The 27,207-nt window shown below is 43.0% G+C and overlaps 1 protein-coding gene across 1 annotated transcript; it reads right to left on the reverse strand.

Moving 5' to 3' along the window:
• On the reverse strand, positions 1-26,668 carry Fbxo47 (F-box protein 47). Its single transcript, XM_063251468.1, has 9 exons — positions 26,506-26,668; positions 22,697-22,773; positions 16,042-16,119; positions 13,614-13,722; positions 8,046-8,222; positions 5,897-6,043; positions 4,880-5,022; positions 4,007-4,166; positions 1-3,029 (listed from the first exon to the last, which is right to left on the reverse strand). The coding sequence occupies exons 1-9, from the start codon at positions 26,660-26,662 to the stop codon at positions 2,917-2,919; spliced, it is 1,161 nt and encodes a 386-aa protein (XP_063107538.1). The 5' UTR covers positions 26,663-26,668; the 3' UTR covers positions 1-2,916.
• Between the last annotated feature and the right edge of the window lie 539 nt (positions 26,669-27,207).

Genomic DNA, 27,207 nt, shown 5'->3' on the forward strand with positions numbered 1-27,207 from the left:
TGTTTTCAGTTAATTTTATTAATCTAAATAAATTAATAAAATGTAGCAAATGTTAAATATGAGGCATGGTAGGCATTTACCAGCAGCACAGTGTTGTGTGGGCCTGTGGGCCTGAGGCCCAGTGCCAGGGGAGAGGGACTCAGCTTGCAAACAAAAATAAACCAAGATAAAGGAAAGTAAACCAAAAAGAAAGAGAGAGCAATGATCTTAGGCTATCCACAAGCATCCTTCTTAAAATTTAAGACCTTTCAAAGGCTGGACAAGTTTTTGATGGATTTCTGGAGTTACATTTTCTTGAAAAAAAGTATTCTTAGTCCTTTGCGGTTTTTGCTTTTAACCTGGGTGACACTGTCCAGTCAGCTGCTTTCAAGTTGTCTTTCCTGTCTTTTTTGTCTTTTTCAGACAGGGTCTCACTGTGCAGTTCAGGCTGGCCTTCACTATGGAACCCAGGCTGGCCCTGAACTTGCAAGGATCGTCCTGCCTCAGCTTCCTGACTGCTGGGATTACAGGTGTGGGCCGCCATGCCCGGCTCATCTTTCCTGACTTAGTGATGCATCAATAAACTGAGGAATGTCTGTCCCTGACTTCCCAGCTCTGCCAGGCTTCCCAGCTACCTGGTGGTAGAATGACCACAAAAGTCACATCGCTCCTAAGGTGTCCAGTAACCAGTCAAGCTTTTGTAGTGCCTTGTTTCTACTCTTTACATTTATTAGTTTATTCTGGTTTTTTGACAGAATCTTGCTATGTAGTCCAGGCTAGCTTTGAACTTGTGGCGATTCTCCTGCCTCAGCCTCCTGAGCATATCACCAAGTCTTTACAATATTTATTGGCATAAAAATCTGTAATCAACGAGGCATGGTGGTGCACATCTGTCATCCCAGCACTTGGACAGCTGAAGCAGGAGGGTGACCATGAGTTTGTGGCCAGTCTGGGTTACATAGTGAGGATTTTATTTTTGGTACTAGGAACCGAACTCAGGACCTTTGCCACGCAGGCTCTGGGCCACTGACCCATTTTCCTGGCCCCACATAGTGAGTTTGAGGCCAGCCTGAACTAGCAGGCCAGATCCAGCTCCCAGCCCCCAAAGAAAACCGAGACTACGTCTCAAACAAAATAATAATGATGATGATGATAAAGATGAAATAATGATGTCACTGAGCTTGCCTTCAAGTAAACTCAAAAGCAAAGCACACACCCAGCTCTAAGCAAGCTGGGAAAAACACTGTACTGGGAAAAACAGCGCTGGAAGCCCAGGCTGCTAATGGAGACGTAGCTGATTTAGAAAAAGGGCTGAGGCTGGGGGTGTCATGCGGTGGTCCTGTGCTTGCCTGGCACTGTGAGGCCCTGGGTTTGATGCCCACTACTGTCAAGAAGGAAAAACAAGAAAAGAGAAAAAAGTTGGGGCGAGGCACAGGCTAAGGGGTCTGGGCCATCGTGTGCAGCAGCTCTGGCTTCTGAGGTGGGTTCCTGGCACGCACCACTTTTTGATGGCGGTGTGACTGCCACATGCCAGCTGACATCAGTTGATGTCAGCGAGACCTGCACTTGCACGGTAACCCCACGGGCACTCTGGACACCCCTTATTCCTTGTGACAAATGCACTCAGCAAAAGTGGGACATTGAATTGTAGAAAATGCAAATTTGGTCACCATTGTATCCATAAGGTTAAAAAGGAATCTGCCAGCTTCCTCAGGGGTCGGTTAGATGGAAGCCTTTGTCCCCTGTGCCCAAAGGGCTCAGGACGGGGTAGCCTGCAATGGTGTGCTCGCCCTGTGTGTGAGGCCCTGGGTTCAGTCCCCAGCACCACAAACACGCAAAACAAAACAGTACATTTTTTATCCAAATTTCTTTTGTTTCTTTTTTTTTTTGGTACCAGGGATTGAACTCACAACTTCACATTTGTCAAGCAGGCACTTAGGCCGCTAAGCTAAACTCCGGGCACCTTACCTAAATTTCTGAGAAGAGAAAGATAATCTCACAATTCTCAAGCATTATCAGAGCATGTGAATTTTAAAGAATTTATACCGGCAAATTCTGTCAATTCAAGGGCATAAGATTACAAATGTACATCAGGTGGGGCTGTGGACAGAGCTCATGGGGCCCTAAGTTCAACACCCAGCCCTGAAAAAGAAACTCAGAGCAAAGAAGTTTTAAGTGAAGCCAGCGAGCATGCTGGCACACACCTGGAATCCTAGTACTTGGGAGGCTGAGGCAGGAGGGTCGCTGTGAGTGAGTTCATAGTCAGCCTGGCCTCCTCGGTGAGACTGACAACGGAAGTACATTAAGCCGGCCTCTTCCACAGACCTGGGGCAAATCGCGGCTGTGGAGGCTCCGTGAATAAGGAAACTTCCTAATGCCAGTTTGCTTTCCGTAAGAAAATGAGACTTTCTATCTATTTAGTAAAATCTGTAAAATAGTCAATATATTAACATTTTAACTTTTTATTTTTCCTTTCCCTCCAAAACAATCACTGTAATGACCGGTGCTTCCATAAACACATCTATTAGGCTTTTCGGAGCGGCTGGGGAGAACAGGGAAGGGGAGGAGACAGCACGCAACCCTGAGACACTGAGGACCCTGACGGCCCAGAGGTGGGCCGCAGGCCCCAGGAGGCGCGAATTCTTCAGTTCACAAGAAAATGAAACCGAGACAGAAGCAAGGCCTGTGCTTCTGCGTGAATCTGCAAATGCTAGAGTGGGGAAAGTTCTTCGCACCAGCAGGGTTACAGCTGGACCCCGAAAGGTGGACGATGGGCGCCGGGCCCCGCTCTTGCTCGGCACCTCGCGTTTCTCAGCTGCTCGCCCCAGCCCGCTCGGCCGGGGACGCCGCCGGTCACGGGTCACCAGTCACGGGTCACCGTTTCCGCCTCCACCAGCAGGAGCCGAGCTGGAGCGGCGGGGCGCGCAGCAGTGGTGCTCAGGGAGCCGCCACCTCCAGCGCTGCGCGCAGCACCTCCTTGTGGAAGCCGGCCTGCGCCTGCACCAGGTGGAACAGGCTCAGGAAGCCTCTGTTGTCCTCCTCGCGGCCTCCTGCGGGACAGGGACCAGGCCCGGGATGTTCCCATTAGCCTGGGACTGCCTGCCTGCCTGGTACCGCCCCGGACTCGGCCAACACTAAGCCCTGAACAGGTGGAAGCCGTTGACAAGGCTGGGGTAGCAGTCAGAGGAAGCCGGGGAGTGGTGGGCAGGCCTGCCAGCCCAGCACTAAAGGCTGAGGCAGGAGGGTCCTGTGAGTCTGAAGCCACCCTGAACTACATCGTGAAACCTCATCTCAATAAAATAAAATAGAAATAGAGCTCATTATCATGTAGGCCACCAATAAAACTATAAAATAGTATTTCTTGAAAAATATATACATCTCAGATATTATACTGTGACTGTTGGTAAGTGAACACATTCAAACATTTTTGTGGGTATATTGCAGTTGGTTCCTTTTAGAGCCGACGGTTCAACTTTATATTCTCTATGAAACCAATTGCAGATTGGTGACAAAAATATGTCATGGAAAAACAAACCTGGCCTGTCATCCCAGCACTTGGGAGGCTGAGGCAGGATAACTGTGAGTTCCAGGCCAGCCTGAGCTACAAAGTGAGCTCAAGGCAAGCCTGCACTACATAGCAAAACCCTGTCACACACACACACACACACACACACAGATAAAAAACAGGTTTCACGCAGACCTAGCACTCTTTTTGTTTCTTTTTGCTTTGTTTTGAAATATGGTCTAGGGACTGGGGATTTAGCTCAGTGGCATAAGCACCTGCCTTACAAGCAGGCAGTCGTGAGTTTGATCCCTGGCACCGATTAAAAGGAAAAAGACAAAAAAAGAAAGAAAGAAATATGGTCTTACTATGTGCCCCAAGGCTGGCCTCAAACTCCCAGCAATCCTCCTGCCTCAGCCTCCTGAGTCCTGGGATTACTAGAGTGCACCACAGGCCCTGCTCGCACTGCCTGAAGTGGCCGCTGGGATCACTTTCCCACCCCGGCCCATCTGCGCTGGCACTCACCTGACATCACAGCCTGCAGCATCTCCATGGTAACACAGGCGAATGTGTTGGCCACGTTCTCCAGGAAGGCCCCTCGCTCCCCCGGGGTGCTGAACACCTGGCACACCCTCTGCATCATCTTCACTGCCCAGTCCATGCAGTAGAGCTCTTTCTCACACACCTGGTTTAGACGCAGAGGCATTACTACAGCCTACCTGGGAGGAAGCCCGTGCCCATGACAGTCTCTGAGGTGACATAACACTCTGCTCAGCCCCTCACTGGGTCTAAGCAGGAGATGCTCTTGGCATGAAGTGAAGTATCCTTTTTTTGAGTTCAAATGATGAGATTTTACTTATTTATTTGTTTATTTATTTTGAGACAGGGCCTCACTAAGAAGTTCAGGCTGCCTTCAACTCGTTACATAGCCCAGGCTGGCCTCAATTTGAAGTGATCCTCCTGCCTCAGCCTCCCAAGAGCTGGGATTACAGGTGTGTGCCACCACGTCCAGTTTAAATGGTGCAATTTTAGTAAAAAAAAAAAAAATAATAAAGGCTGGGTTCAGATTATCAAAGGAGGATTTATGAATGGAAGACATAAAACTGAAAAGCTAAAGAGTAAATGAAAAGTCAGGCTTCCGCCCTCATGCATCCCTGAGTGCGGATGAGGAAAAGAGAACCCGGCCAAGCTGTGCAATGCTGAGCTCCATGTGGTGTCTGAGGAAATTAAGGTAAGGCATAGTCCCCAGTAGCATTCATTACGTGGATTTCATTCTGCTTTTATTTTGCAGTGCCGAGGCCCAGGCCTAGCACCCCCTGGCAAGCCCCCGCAGCCGCCCGCACCCCAGCCTCCCCGCTGACTGCAAGAACCACGAGTGGAACCTTGGCTTTCACTCACCAGCGCCAGGAAGACCACGAGGCGCGCCAGCTCCAGGGTCCGGCCGTTCACCGCCTTGCTGGCCATGAATGTGAAGCAGATGCTGTTCCCGCTGAGGATCAGAAGGTGCGCGTTGTTCTCCAGCAGCCACTCCCGGGGCACCACTTGGGGAAGAGGAGCTGTTATTGGTGGGAAATCACAGGCAGCCACAGCAAACACCCTGACGTAGGCACTTGCCACCCTGCTTTCCTGGGGACATAGTGAGTGGGGCAAAGCCCCTGGGAAAGCGTTTCAGTTTCCTTTGCCCAGAAACAGAGGTGGTGACTCGCACATATTAAGCAGTGACACACACTGTGTGTGTCAGCAGATGGGGGTCTGATCTCGTGTAAGGCTGGGGCCATGTCCATGTCAGGACCTACAGTCTCCTCAGGCCTGTGAAAGCAGGCTTACTGTCCCAGGCCAGCAACAGGGGCCTTTCCCCCTGACCCAGGAGGCTGTTTCCATGTGAAACATGCATGAGGGAGCTAAGGAAGCTATAAAGCTTTGAGCTGGGCGTGATGGTGCACGCCTGTAATCCTGGCACTCGAGGCTGAGGCAGGAGGATCACTGTCAGCTCCAGGCCTGCCTGGGCTACAGAGTGAGTTCAAGGGCAGCCTGAACTATTTAGCAAGACCCTGCCCAAAACACAAAACAAAACAAAAAAAAACATAACAAGAGGCATTATGGTAGCCATTGTTGATTTCCTCTCATCCTGTTTTGAAGTCCTGTATCACTGTTTTGTTTTGATTGGTTTTATTCTGTTTTGTTTCGTTTGGTTTTATTCTCTTGAAACAAAAAACCTAAAAAGATGTGAATACTAATATAAATTATATTTCTGAAGCAAAGTTGTAATGCATTCTCCTCCAGGCAGCTGCTAAGCCCGAAGTATTTCAGCTGCCGTGATTTCTAAGGAGCATTTCCTTGCTACCTGCAGAACAAGACACATTTCATAATTACCGCCCAACAGTGCCCTGCTGTCTGCAGCAAACCAAGTCTCACCTGACAGTTCATCTATCAGACTGATGATGTCGTCTGCTGTCCACTCTTTGGCACACGTATCATACAGCAATTTAATAGCATCAGCTAAGCCTTTCAGACTGAGTTCGTCTGCAGGGCTTTCTGTCATCTTCTGCCAAGCCACGAGTCCTGAATTGGGACAACAACAAGGCTCTGATGGAGCAGTTCACTGTGCTATACGGACTTCAGGGCTTGACATGCTTCTGTCAGCTTGGCCCACTGGTGGTGCACATGTGACTGTCTTGCTGCTGGTGGGACAAATGGATCCAATCACTTTTATTGGTCATTTTACTACATGGGAGGCTGAGGCAGGAAGACTGTTAAATTGAGGTCATCCTGGGTAATTTAGCAAGACCCTATCTCAAAATAAGCTATTTTTTAAAAGGGCTGGGGATCAGCTCAATGCTAGTGAATTGCCTGGCATATGACCCTGGATTCAATCTCCAGTACTGTAAGAAAGAGAAGGAGGAGAAGTGGATTGCATAATGGAAACCAATTACTTATCAAAAGTCAGTTGTGATAACAGTATACATTTATTATTTTATTTTATTTTACTCTTTGCTACAAGGTCTCATCACATAGTGTAAAATGGCCTTGAACTCATTTATACAGCCAAGGCTGTATAAATGGCGATCCTGGCGATCCTCCTGTCTCTACCTTCTGAATGCTGAGATTAGAGGCCTGTGCCACCATCCCTGGCTTAATTTAAATTTTTTTTTATCAGTACCGGAGATCAAACTCATGACCGCCTGCTTGCAAGGCAGGTGCTTATGCTGCTGAGCTAAATCCTGAGCCCCAAATTTAAATGTTTCTTACTGCTCTGATGAAACACAAAAATGACAGCTAAAGAAAGTAATAAAGGGTAGTTGCACCACACAGAATGGTACGCTTGGGTCAAAGATGATCTTAATCATAACAGAAATTGGAACGAGAATTTGCTATGATCTCACTAAAGCAAAGTGAAACTCACTGACACCCTCTCCCTAAAACAGCAGGCTGCATCTGGGAATCTTCACACACTTACACTAACACAGAGTAAGCCAGTGAATCGTGGATTATCCGCTGACGGCTGATTCTTTGTGGAGCACACAGAACAATTTTTTGTCACATCATGTTGCCTGGGCTGGGCTCCAAGCAATCCTCATGCCTCAGCCTCCTGAGTGGCCTGGATTACAGGCATGTGACCCTGTACCCTGCTGCTACTCAACACACTTTAAACTGATATCCTACCCAGTGGTTGCAAATGCTTATAACCCTAACACTTGGAAGGCTGAAACAGGAGATTTTTAAGTCTGAACCCAGTTTTTTAGCAATAGCAGCTTAACAAGATCCTGTCTCAAAATAAAAAAAGGATAGACATGTAGCTCAGTGCGAAGGCCCTGAGTTTGATCCCTTGTGCTGCCAAAACAGTTAAACAAACCAGGTTTTGGCACTAAAACAGTTAAGATTTTCAGTCAGGTTTGCTTTCCAGCCCGAGGGACTGAAGCCAGGGCTGCCATACTGATGTACACCCCCTACTTCATGTTTTGTTTTAAACAAACTCTCACCAAGTTTGCAGGCTGCCCGTGCTGGGCTCAGACTTGCAGCTCCTGCACCTGACTCCCGGAGCTCTAGAATTACAAGGTGTGCAGGAGCAAGCCCAGGTAAGGGTAAACCAATGTGGACTAATGCAGGCGTGGGAAACACACTGCACTTAAGCCTAAGTAAAGCGACTGTTCTGACCACTGCTTTGCCTTTTGGCATCCTTAATCTCTCCAGGAACAAATATAACCTTGAGTTAAGACAACATTTATGATTAAGCCAGCGTAGTGGTACACGCCTGCCATCCCAGCACTTAGGAGGCTGAGACAGGAGGATCACCACAGGTTTGAGGCCAGCCTGGGCTCCATAGTGAGATCCTGTTGCAAAAAAAAAGGCAACGTTTAGGACTGTTATCCAGCAAAGCAGGATGAAAAACATATTTGGCAGTAACTTACAGCAGAACAATTTCTACCTTACAGAACAATTTCTTGCTTAGTTTTCCACAAGTTTACGTAGCATGCACCTATGAAGTCATAAAGCACACTTCAGTCACTAGCAATCCTGACACCGTCCAGGTCTATGACCCAAATCCCTGAAAACAGGAGCTCACCATCCTGGGGCGATGTTGGCCCGAAGATAATATATAGTAACCGTGCCTGGTTCACCATCGGCCATGGTTTTAATATTCGTGTCAGCCAGAAAGCTGAGTCACTTTGATGGATCCAGTGATCAAGCAGGACATTCCTACAAAACAGTCTGATCCTTAGCTCCAACTTTCGGGTGCTTCCTACGGAGACAGAAAGGGTCAGCTACTCCTCTTGGCAGGCAGATTGCTTACAGGATGGTGATCAGAGTGACACATTAGCAGCTGTGGTTAAGATGATAATCATGAATTGGGTTTCTGCAAAGGAAGTCACTGAGAGATTATCTGTTCTTAAACTGCCTTAATCCTCAAATTCAAAGATCTTCTTATCCTTATCGTCCTTATTTATATTCAATCCTGTGAATCATGAGCCAATCAAAGTACATGCCTAAGGTCACCTCTTATGCAATTTGAGATTTCAAAAGAAGGGCAAGGACGTGTCAACGACATGATATCAACATGCCGTGTTCTAAAAGCATCGCTCCATTTTCTTCTGTGAGCTTTAGATTATCGAGGGGCTATTTTAAAATTTTTATTGAGCTATAATCCACGCATTACACAGTTCAGCCCCTTACAGTGTTTTGGTGTGTTTACAGATACATGTGATCAGTACCACAGTCAATTTTAGAAGCTTACGTCACTTGAAAACTTTTTTCTTTTTTTGTTTTAGCTGTCACCCTCCCCCACCATCTCTTGATGCTTTACCACCTACTTTTTGCCTTCGTGGATTTCGGCCCTTAGATTTCTGTAAAATCAGTAGTGTGTGGCCTCTTGGGACTTACCTCACTTAGCACGGCGCGTTCACGGCTCACCGTGCTGTAGTCTGCATCTGTCCTCTCTTAGTGGCCAAGTACTGCTCTCTCCTAGGGATGTACCACTGTTCATCCCTTCCCCAGCTGATGGTTATGTGGGTTATTTCTACATTTGGGCTGCTATAAATAAGGCCGCTGTCAACACTTCTGCACAGGTTTCTTCGGAGACACATCTCCGTTTCTCTCGGGATGGACCTAGGAGGGGCTGCTGGGTTATATGGTAGTGTGCGCTTAAACATTGGAGGAACTGGCCGCTTTCCAAAGTACTGCAACCTCTCGACGGCAAGGGGGTTCTGATGTCTCCGAGTGCTTGTTAACACTCGTTACCTAACTTTTTGATTCTAGCTACCCTAGTGGATATAGAATGGTGTCTCATTTTGTTTTCTGAGTTTATTGATGGAGCTCTTGGGAGGCTGAGGCAGGAGGATGGGGAATTCAAAGTCATCAGGGTGACACAGGCAGTTCAAAGGCAGCCTGAGCTACCCCCCACACACACACAGATATCATTTTAGCTGGGTGTGTGGCTCAGTGGCAGACCATATGCTTAGCATGTGTGAGTCCATAGGTTCAATCTCCTGCATCAAAATAAATAAATAAATAAATAAACTAAAATATAGAATTTAAAAATTGTGGCAAAATACATAACATAAAATTTGCCATTATGACCATTTTCCAGTGTACAACTCAGGTAAATCAATTACATTTATGATGTTCAATCATCTTCTCAAGCCATTTCCAAAACTTACTCATCCACCTAAACACGAACTCCATGGCCAGGAAAAGCAAAGACTCCCCACCGCCCTGCTCCGGGCGCATGAAATGCTGCCTGTAGCCAGGCCTGGCCTGTGCCGAGCCCACCTGACCATCCTGTTTGAACCCTAGGTTTCAACCCAAGCATCATGAAGAAATCGATTAACGATCTAAGGCCTGAGCTGTTCCTCCGTGGTGTGTTACGCCAAGTAACCCAAGTCACAAGGTTAGACGGAAGAAGTGTCGAAGAGCTGGGAGGTCAGGAAAGGTTCTGCAGAGGAGGAAGGGCCTCGGCCGTCAAGGAGGAGATAGTACTGAAGAAAACGAGAATGAGTGAGAAAAGGCACTGAGATACAAATAGGTGGAGAGAACCTGAGACCTGGTGAGCAGGGAGACAGCATGTTTCTGCCAGGAGGATAGCGGGGGTGGTGACCAGAAAGTCTGGAAAGTAGGTTGGGACCAAAATATGAGGCACAGTGTAATCTGGACTTTATTTCAAAGATGTCAGGGAGCTAGGGCTGGGGATATAGGTCAATGGCACACTGTCTGCCTGTCAGGCTTGAGGTCCTGAGTTTGATTCCCAGTACGCTCCCCCCAGAAAATTAAAAAATTAAAAGAATAAAGATGTCAAGGAGCTAATAAAAGATCAAGGGAGAAACACGATAAGCCAATCTTGTTATTGATTCTTCGGGCTTCTAAATCTGTCCTTTTGGCTGGGTGCAGTGGCATACATCTGTGATCCCAGCATGTGGAGGACCGGGGAAGAGAGGATCTCTGGAGTCCAAGTCCAGCCTGCACTACATAGTGCATTTAGAGCCAGCCTGAAATACTTGGTAAGACCCTGTCTCTGGGGATTTAGCTCAGCAGCATAAGCACCTACCTTGCAAGCAGGCGGTCGTGAGTTCGATCCCTGGTACCGATAAAAATGAAAAAGACAAAAAAAAAAAAAGCAGCAACCTAGTCCGGGACTTAGCTCAGCAGTATAAGTGCCAGACTGGCAAGCACTAGGTCTTGCATTTCATCCCCGGTACAAAAAAAAAAAAAGCAACAGAATAAAATTTTCCCTTTTGATTTATCTTACATCTCCTGTTGCTGAGACAAAATACTCCATGCCCAAAGTTAAGGGAGGAAAGGTTTTGGCATGGTTTGTGTCTGGATGTCCTCTCAAAGTCAAATACTTTGGGGGTGGGCTTCTAGAGTTGGTGATTGATTCGCAGCCCAATGCTCAGATTATGGGTGAGGGTGCTTCACCTGCCCTGGGGCAGGCAGTCTGCACACAATATAAGAGAGTGAAAGAGGCTTTCACACACTCTCTCTCCCCTTTTCTCTTGCTGATTTTGCTGTCTTCTGTTACCATGAACTGCTGTTCCTCTGCCATGCCACTTGCCTTGGACCCAGCTTTTTATGGACTGAAACCTCTACAAACTGTGAGCTAAATATTTTCTACTTTAACGTCAGGTGTTAGGTATTTTGTCTCAGCAACAAGAGAAAAGTAGTTGAGTCAGGTTAACTTAGGTTACAGTTTGTAGAGGTTTCAGTCCATAATCCACTAGGTCTAAGGTCCACTAGCTCTAAGGCATCACAGCGGAAAAACAGTTCATTGTGGGCAGAAGGTAGCAAAGCAATAAGGGATGATCACTGCTCTTTATCTTATATCTTATCTAGGCTACTTAGGACTGGTGAAACTCATACCCTGGATCCTGGAGTCCTTGAAGCCTAGCACTGCACCATGAATCAATTCCAGCATCACATACTCCATACCCTGCCACCTCTGAAAAGGCTCCTTGTGACGTCATGAGGCTTTGGGGGGACATCTAGATACAAGCCATAACAATTTATAATTTGTTTTATAATGAAATATTTTAAGTGATAGGAAATCAGAAATTCTGTAACTAACACTGTGAACAAATCATCCAGCTTTGTCAAAACTTTACTTCTCGCTATGCTTGTTTCAGATTTTAAACAAAACATAGACATTCAAGCTTTCCTTCTTCTTCCCCACCCCAAAATGGGCATGGATCTCAGGTGCCCTTCACCCCTGAGCAACTCCCCCCCACCCCAGCTCTGTGTATTTTGAGACAAGGTCTGGCTCAACTGCCCAGGTCGGCCTAGAACTTGCAATCCTCCTCCATCAGCCATCCAGTAATTGGGCTCACTATTGAGAGCTACCCCCCAGCAGAGCTGTATGTTGCTTCCAGCCCCCCAGAAGTAACTGCCATCTTGAATTTGGGTTTTGTACCTTGTTAGGCTTTTCTAAAGAAACAACCAACAGGAGGCTGTTCATACACAGACATGATGCCCGTACACTGTCAATTCATATAGATGTGTGGGGTGAGGGAGAGTGAGATAGATTTATCTGAAGGAACTGGTGGTCTGGCAAGTCTGGAACCATGGGCAGCCTGGCAAGAAGGAGACAGAGCAGAGCCTGCTGAGTCCAAGGGCATTGCTACAGGGTGGCCTCCCTCTCGTCTGACCACGTGAGAGCCCCATGTCATAGTGGGCAAATCTGCTAGACTTTAAGTCTACTGACTCAAGTGTTCCTCACATCTAAAAAGTTATCTTCACAGAAACAAAATCATGCTTCACCAAATATGTGGGCACCATTTCTTGCCAAGGTGAAATAAAAATTATTTTTAAGCTATATATTCATAACTTTTTATATATGCACGTAGCCATAAAGAATATAATTTTATACGTATATAAGTAGAATCAAATTGCAAATACCCTTCAGTAACTTTTGTTTTTCCTCAACTTATGTTCTAAAATGCATTCATATTAATATATATAGCTCTATGAGTTTGATCCCCAGTACCAAAAATGTGTGTGTGTGTATATATATATATATATATATATATGGCTCTAGTTATTCATTTAACTTGTAATGGCTTGAACTGTATGAACAGACTGCAGCTCACTACCCTGTCCCCTGACAGTGGAGCTTTAGGTTTGTACCATGATTCGTTGTCACAAACAAGGCTGCTACAGTCATTCTGACCTAAGCTTCCTCGTATGCACTGTGGGAATTCGTTAGCATGAAATTGCTGGAAGATTCTGTCTTAAAAAGATGAAATATTTATAGTATAGAAAAATTTAAAGAATACTGAGTTTAACTGCGTTGCTGCCCCTCCCCCCAGTTTGAAGAATGCAGTGGTATCAGTATAGTCAGTGCCTTCTCAGGATTTCTTTCCCAGGTCATGTATGTATTGGTTTGGTCACAATGACATGTTTATTATGCCCCTAAATTACTTTGTCCTTTTATTCTACAGGTATGCAATTAATTTTTTTTTTTTTTTTTTTTTTTTTGGTACCAGGGATTGAACTTACAACCTTGTGCTTGCCAGGTAGGCGCTTATGCGCTGAGCTAAATTCCCAGCCCTAGGTATGCAATTAATTAAGCAATTAATTTTGGGACTGAGGATTGAATCCAGGGCTGTTGCATTAAGCTACATCTGCAGCCCATTTAAAAAAATTTTTTTTAACTTTGCAAAGAGGGAGACTCCCTGTCACTAAGTTTCCCAGGCTGGACTTGAATTTGAGATCTTCTTGCCTCAGCCTCCCATAGTACTGGATTATAGGTGTGCATGTTTTTTCCCCTGTTTTTCTGGTACCAGGGATCGAACTCACGACCGCCTGCTTGCAAGGGAGGTGCTTATGCTGCTGAGCTAAATCCCCAGCCCCAGGTGTGCATGTTTTAATCTCTGTATAATATTACCTGTGAATTACAGGTCTTTCTCTTTCTTTCTTTCTTTCTTTCTTTCTTTCTTTCTTTCTTTCTTTCTTTCAAGAGGTAAAGGTTTATTTAGCTCACAGTTTGTAGAGGTTTCAGTCCATAATTGGCTGTCTCCAAGGCAGATACATGACAGAGGGTCAACAGTTCATGGTGGCAGAGGTCAGCAAAAGCATAAGAGACAGAGAGACAGACAGAGGGTGGGACGGAGGGGGAGAGGGAGAGGGAGAGAGAATAGTTATTTACCTGGTTTGCTGCAGACAACAGTCTGCATCTTGCGAGACAGGCTGGTCAACTCGCATAAGAAATTGTAAACACGCTGGCATTCGCGTTCATCCCAGCCTGCTGTCAAGGTCTGAGGAAGGTAAAGTAAAGGAAACACTGCAGATGTCCAAGCCACAAATCAAAATGTAAGCTACCGCTGCTTTGCGAGCAAACTGTCAAAGTGTGTGAGGTTTTTAACTCCTTTGGAGCCTTTTAAGTTAATATGAAATTCACATAACTGGACCTAAAAACCCCCAAAGCCCAGTTTGCCTTTGGCTGAAAAGGCAGCATCTTTCACAGCGCTTTTGAATAGCGCTGGACCTGAACTCTGACAAGGCCCAGACCACAGCGTTGGGTGCCTCCCTCACGACCTCACAGGCTCAGTTTTACCCTGGCAGCAGAGCTTTGCCTGCCTGCTGTTGCCTGCAAGTGATAATTTCTCATTTTAATTGACAAATTTGAACGTTTATTTATGATTCAGGTTTGAACAACTAAAAAGATCGTATTAGGTTAAATTTATTTATTTATTTTTTATTGGTACCAGGGATCAAACTCCTGACCACACGCTTGCAAGGTAGGTGCTTATGCCACTGAGCTAAATCCCCAGCCCCTATTTTTTTTTTTGAATTTTCTTTATTTTTATTATTATTTCTTTTTATTGGTACCAGGGACCAAACTCATGACCCCACGCTTGAAAGTCAGGTGCTTATGCCACTGAGCTAAATCCCCAGCCCCAAAATTTAATAACTGTCTTTGAACACAGTAACATGCACAAATTAAGCATGTATGAAAAAGGAATCCAGGCTGGTCCGATGGCAGTGGGTTATCAGAACTTATTAACATTAGTGTCACTAAAGTTGGTATACCACCCCCCCACTGCTAAATTTGACTGGCTTAAAAAAAAAAAAAAAGGAATCCAGTGGTATACAACTATAATTAGATTTTGAAAGTCTGAGTAATCACATAAATTGTCCCTAAAATAATTAACTGGATTCAGTAGTTTAAAAGTTAATCTTAAGTCTCTAGTACAAAAGACTTATAATAATCTTATTCAGTCTGGAGACAGAGAAACGGGACAGTGACTACTTTTGGTGGTAAAAAAAATCAGTAGATGAGAGATAGTACTATTTTTCACTTTACACATTTTGTAACTTAAATTTTACATGAATATTGTGTACATATGTCCTATTATGAAAAAAGAAATAGAGACATAGACAAATTTAAAATATCTGTCTTGGAAGAGGGTAAAAGGAAGCCCTGGAATGGGGTGCAAAGGTCTTAGGGGCTGGCAGGCCAGGATCTGGTTCTGGGCCCTCAGGGGAAGCTCCGCTTCCTGAGTTGTCAGCTTTAAATGAAATGATCCCTGTATATCATCTGGAACTTAGCAAGGGCTTAGTCAATGCTGGTTATCATGTTTTCCTGTCCGTGTGTGTGTGTGTGTGTGTGTGTGTGTGTGTGTGTATCTATGAGTGTGTCTGGGTTCAAACCCAGGCATACTGTATACCTCTAGTCCTGCTTTCTTTTTGAAACAGGGTCTTACAAAATTGTCCAGGGAGGCCAAGATCTGGTGATGCTCCTGTTTCAGGCTTCTAAGTAGCTGGGGTTACAGGAGTATGCCACTACACCTGGCTATTTTTACCTTCTTTGTTTACAATAAAATGTTAATAAAAATGTTCTTGAAGTCATACAGTTGATTTCCAAAGTCACACTTTAAATAACTAGACCAAGAGCTTAAACTCACTATATACATAAATGCACATATTCTAACCTGTAGTATTTGTAGTCTTTACAACTAACTGGAATCTTCGAGTCTTTGGCATAAAGGAAATGAATGTTAAGCATTTCTTGCAAGCTAGGAATTGAAGAAGAAAATCTGACCTAGGGCTGGGGGTTTAGCCAGCGGCATAAGTCCCTGCTGGCAAATGCGAAGTTGTAAGTTTGACCCCGGTTGGGGGCTGGGGATTTAGCTCAGTGGCATAAAGCGCCTGCCTTGCAAGCAGGTAGTCGTGAGCTTGATCCCTGGTACCGATAAAAATGAAAAAGACAAAAAAAAAAAAAAAAGTTTGACCCCGGTACAAAAAAAAAAAAAAAAAAAATCTGAGCTAGAAAACATGTTATTAATACATTCTTGAATTTTACAACTTTGTTTTTTTCTCTTTAAGATTATTGTAACTTCTATTTTCCAGGCATGGTACCACATGGATACAGTGCCTGTAATCCTAGCACTGGGGAGGCTGAGACAGGAGGATCTTCACAAATTCAAGGCCAGCCTGAACTACATAGTAAGAGCCTTTCTCAGAAAATTGAAAACAAAAGCAAAAACATCCAAATTTCTATTAACTGCAGAAGGATAGATTTCACTACTTATCACTTCAAAGGATTTCTTTCCTTCTTTCACTAAAACATGTACCTGTAAAATCATGCCATAACACGATAGTCCTAAGCACTGCATGGGAGCTGCACAGCCATTGAATTTAAAGCAGGCAACCTGTAAAGAGAACATGCATTAATTCTGCCTTTTCTGCAGACCTGTAGAATGATTTGACATTCAAATTTAATGGAGACAAGCAAGAATGTTTTCAGTATGCATTCTAATTAGTACTGTGTTCATAGGTGGGGTTACAGAAGAATAGTATGAAACAAGACATTCTCCCTTAAGGATCTCACAATTCAGGAGAATAAAATATACCCCTGTGAAATTGCTATATTAATTCATGTCAGAATCTGTATCAATATTAAAAGACCTGAGAATACTATATCAGACAATATAAAAACAGGGAAAATATAAATTTGGGAATGATTAAAAACCTGTGAGGATGGTGGATTGAAAACTGACAGTCTAATCTTGAAGAGATTTACCCTTCTGTCTGATGTCTAAAAAAAAACAAAAAAAAAGAAAGAAAACTGACTTAAACACTAGCTGAACTGAGTCAGCATGGTGCTGACTGTGGACAGCCCCTGAAGGCTGCTGCAGCATAAACAGGAGACCTGGAGGGGAAGGGTGTGAGTGTTGTGTGGTGCTGTTGGTTCCCCTGCTGCCATGGCTTCCCCTGTGGGAGCCTGTCAAACTTCTTTCCTGATGTGAGCTCAGCTGTTCTCATCAGACGAGCTCGGGGCCTTGCTGCTGAGAGTAGCTGTGCTTCACTTTGGGAGAGCTCTGGTCCTTGTGTCCATGGCTTCCTGGCTCTGAGGGGAAGATGGGTGCTGCTCAGCCTCCAGAAGTTCATCACGCTGGCTTCCTGACATGTACTGGGCTGTTCTCATCGTTGGAGGAGCTCAGGACCTCACTGTCATGGAGGATGATTGTGGTACTTTTCAGGAGGAACTCTGGTCCTTACTTTGAGCGTTGCTTCCTGGCTCCAATGCAGAGCCTTCTGGCACAGATCCTTTAACCCCTGGCACAGACTCTCTAGCTTCTACTGCTGACCTTGGGAATTTCCTAGCCCAGATTCTTGAAACAGACTTGCATGAGTCATTGTCTTGGGCTCTAGGCCTTCAGCTGAACTCATATAGAGTATTCCATGGAATCCAGGCCCTCGGCTGGATTATCTAGATGTTTAGTATGTGGACAGATTTCCTGCACTTTCTTTGAATTTGACTCCTTGGGTGACTATTATAGGTAACACTATAAATTATATGCCTTGTGTTGTTTTGTTCTCCTTGCAAGTCCCTGATACAATGTGAGAGAAATGTGAAAGAAGCAGAGCCTTAAAGCAGGACTCAGGTGTGAGGAGTGGAAAGTACTGGCCAGGGCAGTGATAAGCTCAAAACCATATGGAGGTAAACAGTGTTTGTGGCTGAGAAAGGCGTGACCAGCCTGATTAGGCTCACAGTAGAGAAAATAAGGCTGCTTTGCAGGACAACCCTAAATACAAGCTTTGGACCTTGAATCTTATTTTTTCAAGGTCACCAAAAGATCTTTTTTGGTAGCACTGGAACTGAATGCAGACCCTTGCACAAGCAGGCAAGTGCTTTATCACTGACCTATATCCCCAGGCATTTTGATTTTTTTCTCTTGGTATCAGAGATCAAACTCAGGACCTCATGCTTGCTAGACAGGTGTTTACACTGCTGAGCTAAATCCCCAGCCCTTCATTTTGATTTTTTTTCTTCTGAGACAAGGTTTTAGTAAATTGCCCAGTTTGACTAGAGCTTTCAATCCTGCTACCTCAGCCTCCTGTGTACCTAAAATTACAGATGTGCACCACCATAACCAGCCTCTGAAAGATTTTAAGCAAGAAAGTTATCTTAGTAAGGGGAGAGAATAAAATGCACTATGTAGATGTATAAATCCTCTGATGAATGTAGCCATTATGTACTGAAAATGTCCTAATAAAAATAAAAATTAATCAGTGTGATGCTTTGGGAGTGTCTTAGTTACTTTTCTTGTTGATGAGACAAAATACTTAATACCCACAAGTTAAGGGGGAAAAGGCTTATTTAGCTTACAGTTTGTAGAGGTTTCAGTTCATCTTCAACTGGCTCCAAGATAGGGTGGTGTGGCAGTCAGACATTGCAGAGGAGAAACAGTTCAGCGGGGAGAAGGTAGCAAAGCAAGCAAGGGGCTTGCTTTAATCCCAGCATCACACACTCTAGACTCAGCCACCTCTGAAGAAGCCCCACCTATGACCAGATGAGGCTTTGGGGGACAACGAGATACAAACCATAACATTCTGCACTTGGCTTCCCAAAGATTCATGTATGTACATTCTTTTATGTAAAGGGCATTTAGTTAATTATCCAGGTGTGGTGGCTCATGCCTGTAATCCCAGCACTCGGGAGACTTAGGCAGGAGGATTGTTGTGAGTTCAAGTCCAGCCTAGGCTACAAAGTGAATTCAAGGCCAGCCTGAACTGCATAGTGAGACCCCATCTCAAAAAGACAGAAAAAAAAAAAAAGGTATTTAGTCCATCTCTAAGAGTTGCCAAAGTCCTAACTGTTTCAGCACTGCTGAAAATTCCAACTTCCAAGTATCCTCAGAAATTATAGGTGAATTCTTTGCTGTTAACTCCTATATAAATGAAAGAAAGTTACACACTTCCAACATACCATGGCACATTACTATTCCAAAAGGGACAAATGGGAGATACAAAAGGATGGGGCCAAAGCAAGTCCAAAATCCTGCAAGGTAAACCTTAAACCCTGAGTTTCATGTGGAGCATCTGAAGTAATCTGTGGCAAGAGGTAAACTCCAAAGGGCCTGCATGGCTCTGCCCTGTGGGAGTGGCTGAAACTGAAGACTGCTCACATGTGAGGAGCAGCCAGGTGAGCCATGTGAACAAGCTGGGAACACAGAGAGCCCAAGGCAGCCCAAACAACAGACTGCTAGTTAGAGGGATGTCTCAGGACAAAAACCTGATGAGTGCATAAATGAATGTGCTGCAAGTGTGGAACAGGAGAGAGGTCTCCTCCTGACCTCAACCTTCCGTCACTGACTGTAGTCTTTACTTCTTCATCCTTTACTGTCCTTCACCCTGAGAATGCTGAGAGTTGTGCTGAATGTGGCCTGCCCCCATGGTGTTTCTGGTGGTGGTAGCTCCCATGGCTTTTCTCTTAATCCAGCTCTTCTCTCTCCTTACAGTTTGCCTCAGATGACCCACACACCTGGCTTCTCCAGACTTCTGGAGTCTCCAGTGTACCACTGGCTGTGATCACATTCGCAGCTTCCCATACTGTCTTATCAGGAGTGCCATCCTCCTAGGCCTTCTTCTTCTTCTTCTTCTTTTTTTTTTTTTTTGTCTTTTTACTTTTTATTGGTACTGGGGATCGAACTCATGACTGCCTGCTTATAAGGCAGGCACTTATTCCACTGAGCTAAATCCCCAGCCCCTTAGGCCTTCTTCTGAAATCTGGCTGGAAGCCTTTCTGACCTCACAACCCTTGCATTCTACATGCACTAGAACTAGCGCTATGTGGATGCTGCCACAGTCTGCTGCCAGTGGAGCAGCAGCCAGGCTTCCTTCTCTTTTGGCTATAGGGGTTGAGCCCCTGCACTGTGGAGCACTCTGAAGCCAATCCTGAGGAACAAATTCTCTAGGTGGCTGCCATTCTGGAGCATGGTGCTTTGTTGTGTTCTCTTCTCAAAGCAAATTCTTTCACCTTTGCAACTCTGAGGCTATAAAGGCTAGAGATCTGAGGGTTTTTGTTTTTTTTTTTTTTTTTTTAGTACCGGGATTGAACTCACAATCTCGTGATTTCCAGGCAGGCACTTATGCCACTAAGCTAAATCCTTAGCTGACCTGATGGTTCTGGTAGTATTCTCAGGCCATCTTTTCTGTTGTCTTCTTTTGAAATACTTGGCTTTTTCATGCCAGTCTTTTCAGTGACCAATTTTTCCTCTATTTCAACTTTGTAGACCACAACTTTACTGGAGCTCTCTTTCAGATCAAATAACATTTCTTTTCTTTTCTTTTTTTTTTTTTTTTTGGTCTTTTTTGTTTTTATCGGTACCAGGGATCAAACTCATGACTGCCTGCTTGCAAGGCAGGCACTTATGCTGCTGAGCTAAATCCCCAGCCCCTCAAATAACATTTCAAATCATTCTACTGGGATTTTTGCTCTTCTTTCTTAACATAAATCTGGCTAAAAGTCCTAACAGTCATGCCACCACCTCAACATTAGACTACCTTGAAATTTCTTCTGCAAAATTGATTTGGCCACTGCTCTTAATCTTAGGCTCAGGAAAAGTCTCTAGATACAACCAAAATGCAAATCAACTTTCTGCCAACCCATAACATCTGGAGTCCAACAGCCAATGTGATCCTTCTTCCCAGTCGAAATCTCCTAAGCCTCATCTTTACAAGCATTATTTCTATCAGGATTTTGGTATTCTGATCTCTGACTAGAACCTCCCATCAAATACAATCTAAGGCATTCCAGCTCTTACTTTTTTTTTTTTCCAAATCCATTTTATTTCCAGAATAAAAAGAAAAAAAAAAAACCTGCAACAAAATTTCAAACCACTTCAGTCAGGGGTCAACAATACATACATTGTGCATTGTCATCCTCAAACCATTTACCCAGAGCATAAGACATCTATATCCAATTGTCCAGCTCTACTTTTTTTTTTTTTTTTTTTTTTTTTTTTTTAGTACCAGGGATTGAACTCATGACTACACGTTTGCAAAGCAGGTGCTTATGCTGCTGAGATAAATCCCCAACCCCAGCTCTACTTTTTAAGCCAGCACCTCCAAATCTCTCCTAACTCTTCCCCTTCCCATGAGCCAGGACCAGTGGCTCCTGTACTACATGGTCAGCTATGGTCTAGCAACGGCTCCACTCACAGGACCAAATTCTGTCTTACTTTTCTTGTTGATGAGACAAAATACCCAATACCCACAAGTTAAGGGGGAAAAGGCTTATTTAGCTTACAGTTTGTAGAGGTTTCAGTTCATCATCAACTGGCTCCAAAGCAGGGTGGTGTGGCAGTCAGGAATTGCAGAGTAGAAAGAGTTCAGCAGGGAGAAGGTAGTAAAGCAAGCAAAGGACAAGGCAAGCCTCTTTCTGTTTCTTATACTGTATCCAGGCTACTGGAATTAGGGGTGCCAAAGCAGGCAGGGGGCTGATTTAGTAAAGCCCCACCCTTAATCCCAGCATCACATACTCTAGATTCAGCTACCTCTGGAGAAGCCCCACCTATGACCAGATGAGGCTTTGGGGAATATCTAGACACAAACCATAACATTTGAGAAGCTGCTGCAATATAAAACAGAACTCAAGAGAAATACTGTGTGGAAGAGTGTCTGAGACCAGTTTGCATACTTCCGAGCACAGGATGGGTCATCTCATTACATGTATGTTAGGATTTGTACAGTAAAATGCAGGCTTGTCTGGAGATATTGTGCCAATTGCATTGATATATAATTTCAAGTCAATTATCATGCAAGGTTAAGTTAAAAACACTCTTCTGCTAGGAGTGGTGGTGCACACCTGTAATGGAAGCACTTTGGGAAGCTGAGTTAGGAAGATTGCCCAGAGTTTAAGGCCAGCCTGGGCTATAAGACCCTGTCTCAAAAAAAAAAAAAAAATTCAACCAACCAAACAAAAAAACACCTCCATGTTTTCAGTACACTTAAACAGATTCTTAACCTTTTTTTCCCTTCAGTACCAGGGATTGAACCCAGGGCCTCTGCACTGAGTTACATCCCCAGACATTTTTTATTTCTTTATTCTGAGACAGAGTTTCACTAAATTGCCAAGGTTTGTCTCAACCTCTTGATCCTTTTGCTTCCGTCTCCCAACTGCTGGGATTATAGGCAGCACCACCATGCCCAGCTCAGAAATTTTAACAAAATATCTAGGTCACCACTTTAAAACTTCCTCAGGATTCCTATGTGGGGCAAAAACACTGTATATATACTATTTTTAAATGCATGGTACCTGTTATAAAGTTTAATTTATAAGTTAGGCATATTGGTGCATAAGCACCTGCTTAAGTACAAGGTCCCAGTACCAAGGAAGCAAGCAAGCAAGAAAGAAAGGAAGAAAGGAAGCAAGCTAGCAGGCTAGCAGGCAAGTATACTGAGAGACAATAACAATAGTAAATGGGACAATAATAACATATTATTGCTGACATTATCACTCTTGCACTTTGGAGTAAAATAAGGGTGACTTGAACACAAGCACTGTGACACCATGACAGTGGCTCTGATAATCCAGATGGTTACCGAGTGATTAGTGGTGATACCACATACAATGTGACACACTGACAGAGGGATGATTCTCCTCCCAGGTGGAAAGAAAAAGGTTGACAAGAGATTTCATCACGCTATACAGAATGATACATGATGTAAAATCTATGAATTTATTTCTGGAACTTCATACTTAATATTTTGAGATTGCAATTGACTGTGGATACCTGAATTGTGGCTGAGAGAGGATGACTGTACTATGCTAGGTTTGGGGATCACATAACTTCTGACTTCGATTACCATTGATCAGTTTTTAGCTCTAACTTGTGAAATTCTATTAATGAAAGATACATTTAAAATAAATATAAGATCATAGTAGTAAAATAGTTTTACTAGAAATCAAGATTATGAGCCAATGTGGAAGTATGATCTTACTTCCGAGAGTATCCTGTGAATGCACTTTAGCCTTTCCTTGGTGGGCAGCAGCAACGTGCATCTTTTGAACAGCACACCTGCAAAACACAAGGAAGACATGATGATGCCAAAGTCCGAATGTATCTGTGGCACACAGTGATGTTTCCATAGTTCATTGCAGTGTGGTTTCTGTTTTCAAGGCCTCCCCACACCGTCCTAGGGATAGAACCCAGAGTGAACTGAGCTATATCCCCAGATCCTTTTTTTTTTTGGTCTTTTTCCTTTTTATCGGTACCAGGGATCGAACTCACAACTACCTGCTTGCAAGGCAGGCTCTTATGCCGCTGAGCTAAATCCCCATCCCTCCCAGATCTTTTTTAACATTTAAAATTGCAATAGGGTCTCTCAAAGATGCTACATTGCCCAGGTGGGCTCAAACTGGTAATATCCTTGACTCAGTCTCCAAAGTAGCTGGAATTATGGGTGTGTACCACCTTGCCTGAGTATAATATAGGTTCTGTTTTATTTTGTTTTGGTCTTTTGAGACAGAGTCTTGCTATGTAATTCAAGCTGACGTCAAACTTTCTATCTAGTCCAGGCTGGCCTCAAAGTTATGATGATTCTCCTGTCTCAGCCTCCCAAGTGCTGGGCTCACAAGGATATGCCACCAATATGATACAGGTTTTACAGGAAATTTTGAAAAGAAATGTACAAAATACATAACTTGCATGGTGTTCACCAAATGATTAATATCCATCTAAGAGAACTTGAAACATTTTATTAAAAAGTTATGAAATTAGCCGGGCATGGTGCCTCATGCCTGTATTCCCAGCACTCGGGAGGCTGAGGCAGGAGGATCGTTGCAAGTTCGAGACCAGCCTAGGCTACAAAGTGAGCCCAAGACTAGCCTGAACTGCACAGCGAGACCCTGTCTCAAAAAGACAAAAAAAAAAAAAAAGCTATGAAATTAATACTAGGATATATATGGAAATATTTAGATTTTTTGGGAAAGTATTTAGACTTAAAAAGATAAAATAGTAAGACACAAATATATGCTAGGGAAAAAAGATATGCCAGGGAAACTTTTTATTCTATATAAAAAAGATACAAGCACCTTATGAAATTATCTGCTTGACTATAAAGGAAAATAATTTGCATATTGTTAATGTAAGACATGAAAGAATGGGAAAAGGTGTGCTGCGTATGGTGGTGCACACCTGTAATCCCAGTGCTCTGGAGGCTGAGGCAGGAGTATTTCAGTGAGTTCGAGGCCAGTCTAGGCTACACAATTAGTCCAGGACCAGCCTTGAATTACATAGTGAGTCCCTGGCTAAACACACACACACACACACACACACACACACAAGAAGAAGAAGAAAAGAAGCCAGATGGGTGGGGGATTTAGCTCAGCAGCATAAGCACCTGCCTTGCAAGCGTGCGGTCGTGAGTTTGATCCCTGATACCAAAAGAAAAAAAAAAGCAGCCAGCCAGATGTCACACGCCTGTAATTGCAGTACTTGGGAGGCTGATATTGGAGGATTGCTGCGATTTCAAGGCCACATCCTGAGCTACATAGTGAGTTCAAAGTCAGCTTGAACTACATAGTGAGATCTTGTCTCAGAAGATGAGAGAGAGACAGAGACAGAGACAGAGAGAGATTTTTTAATACAACAAATTAATCAAGTACTTAAACTTCCAGAGGTTGCCATTTTTATTAACAGAAAGTATTAAATTTAGATTAAATTTCTCTCTCTTCCTTCAAAAATGTCCTTTTATGGAATTTGCATGTGAAGAATATGTAGGATTTTGCAATCAGACACTTCAAAAAGGGAAATAACAACAAAAACAAATCTTCAGTTTCTCAGTATGATGTAACTTAAACCACCGCAACAGGAAACATGTGATTTGTTTTCCCTAATCATTGTTTTCCTAACTAAAATGGCAATGCACTGTTAATATTCCTATAAAGACAAATGTTCTTGAACTAAAAAAAAGATATATACTAGGAAAAATATATACCTGAATATCATGACTTTATTTATTTTTATCTTTTCTGCACTTCTATTTTTATATAATGACTAGGTTATTCATGTAAGTGTGCATGTATGTGCATGTGTGTGTGTGTGTGAGAGAGGCTGAGGACAGAACCTAGGGTCCCGTGCATGCTAAGCAAGTTCTCTTCCATTGAGTTGTATCCTCAGCCCCATATGATTATTTGTTTAAGCAACTGAGACTTGATCAAGAAAAAAGAAATTCTTTCAGACTTAAACCAAAGGACACATATTCAACTAATTATGTTTTTTTAAAAAGGTATTTATAGTGAGAAATAGCAAAAAAAATCACTATATTTGGTTATGAACTTTACTAAACCTATTTATAAATATTGAAATAAATGACATTGTATTCAGATTAAATGCCTTTCATTTGGTCATTAACTATACTTATCAAATGTATTTTGATGTATTTACATTTTTAGATTTATCTTTTTTTTTTTTTTTTGGTCTTTTTGAGACAGGGTCTCTTCATGCAGTTCAGTCTAGCCTTGAGCTCACTTTGTAGCCTACGCTGATCTAGAACTCTCAGTGATCCTCCTGCCTCAGCCTCCCTGCTGGGATTACAGGTGTGAGCCACCACACCCAGCTCTTTTTGGTGTTTTTCCACTGTAGAGTTCAGACTGCATCTGAACTCATTATGGAGCCCAGACAGGCCTTGAGTTTGTGGCAATCCTCCCACCTCTGGCTCCTGAGTACTGACGTGTGCATGACCATGCCTGGCTAGATTTACTATTTTAAAGGTAGGCATTCTTAGACTACTAAAAGACAATATTCACTTAACTCACCTTGCCTTTATTTAAATTGCAACATAATCTTTTCTTTCTTTCCTTTTTTTTTTTTTTTTTTTTTTTGTCTTTTTCATTTTTATCGATACTGGGGATTGAACTCACGACCGTCTGCTAGCAAGGCAGGTGCTTATGCCGCTGAGCTAAATCCCCAGCCCCTGTTTCTTTGTTTTTTGACAGTCTCACTGTGTAGTTTAGGCTAGCCTCAAATACAGGTGATTCTCCTGCCTCAACTTTCCTGAGTTCTGGGATTACAGCCACAAGCAGTGTCACCTGGCCCTTGGACCTCTTTAAAGATAATCAAATACATTTTAATGTCAAATTTCAGTATTTTGTGATTTCATGTACATACAATATTGCCTATGCTTATCATCTGGGTGGTTTACTACTTTAGAAATTATGTTTTGTATGCTTTACATTCTCTGGATCTAATGAGTTTTATTTCTATTTCACTTTCAAATATAATATCTAGTCTTTAAAACAAGAAAATAAGTTTAAATACATTATTGCAGATTGCAGAGGCTGATTTATTCTCTTATCAAAGACTACTGTTTTCTTTTTAAAACACTACACATTTACTGATAAATCATTATAATTAAATTGACCTTGTTAAAGGAAATTCCCTATAATCTTTCTTCCATTAATATATAGTTATTTATATCTTTTAACTCATTCATTAATTTTTTTCTCCCCAAAGTGCTGAAATAAAACTCTAATTTAAACTTCACTAATGACACTGATCTAACTATGAACCTACTTTATAACTAACCAAAGCATGCAACAAAACCAAATATCAAGATTATGTTGTTTAGAAAAAAAAAAAACCAGGTATGGGACAGTGGTTAAGGGAACATTCTCACATATGCAAGCAAACACATCAGAAACTGACACATTTTAGGAATAGTCCATCCCCTCCTGGCTTTAAAGAATTGTTTAATAAAATCTTTTAATTTACTTCTTTCCTTGGTGTAATTCTCATCTCATAAATTACCTAGAGATCTGTAGTAGTCCAGAATAATGAAGTCTTGTCTCCTGTCAGGCAGCTCAAAGTTATGAAAGTCCTGTGGTAATAGCCTCTTGCTTCCTGAGGAGGTTGCGATATGATTGATAACAATCTGGCTAACTGTTTTGGATACCATGCTTAGCATGCCGACATCTCTCACTACCAAAAGAAGTACACACCCAGGCATGAGTATCTTAAATGCAAGAACACTGCTATTAATTAGTACAGTCTGTAAACTTATAAGTTAATTCATTATGAATCATAATCATCTTTGTCCTAGTGGGAAAAAATTTTTAAATTTATTTTAAATCCAGTTCTCAATGATTAGATCTATATTGGACTAAGACAATCAAGTTACCACCTCTTTCTAGAATTACACTTGGTTTGAGGACATTGCTTTTCACTTTGTGCAACATACAATGTAACAGTAAGGAAACTTTTGAAAATAAACATGGGTGCTATTAACATTTTAGCAAAGTTTAAAATGACAAACGACTTTCTGGAAAAAAATTAAAATATTCTAGTGTCTAGAATATTTAGGGATTGTGGGTAAGTAGCCTACCCACAATCCCTAAATCTCACCTGACAAATAGTTTAAGATTATTTGGAATACTTCCAATGGCAAGGCTTTAAAACTTCCAAGTGTTGATAAGGGCTGAGAATCTGAATCTTGTTTGTTGGAAAAATAGC

This window comes from Cavia porcellus, unplaced genomic scaffold (assembly GCF_034190915.1).
Source record: "Cavia porcellus strain 051 isolate PalLab524CR breed Dunkin Hartley unplaced genomic scaffold, mCavPor4.1 scaffold_6, whole genome shotgun sequence".
Lineage (NCBI taxonomy): Eukaryota > Metazoa > Chordata > Mammalia > Rodentia > Caviidae > Cavia > Cavia porcellus.

What these genes read in the sequence shown, in the direction of transcription:
- Fbxo47 (XM_063251468.1), bottom strand. Translation starts at nt 26,662, where the DNA reads ATGCTAAGCATGGTATCCAAAACAGTTAGCCAGATTGTTATCAATCAT. An exon ending in GGACTACTACAGATCTCTAG is followed by an intron (nt 22,774 to 26,505) that starts GTAATTTATGAG and finishes TGTGTTTTGCAG; the next exon opens with GTGTGCTGTTCAAAAGATGC. An exon ending in TCGTGGTCTTCCTGGCGCTG is followed by an intron (nt 4,167 to 4,879) that starts GTGAGTGAAAGC and finishes CGTCTAAACCAG; the next exon opens with GTGTGTGAGAAAGAGCTCTA.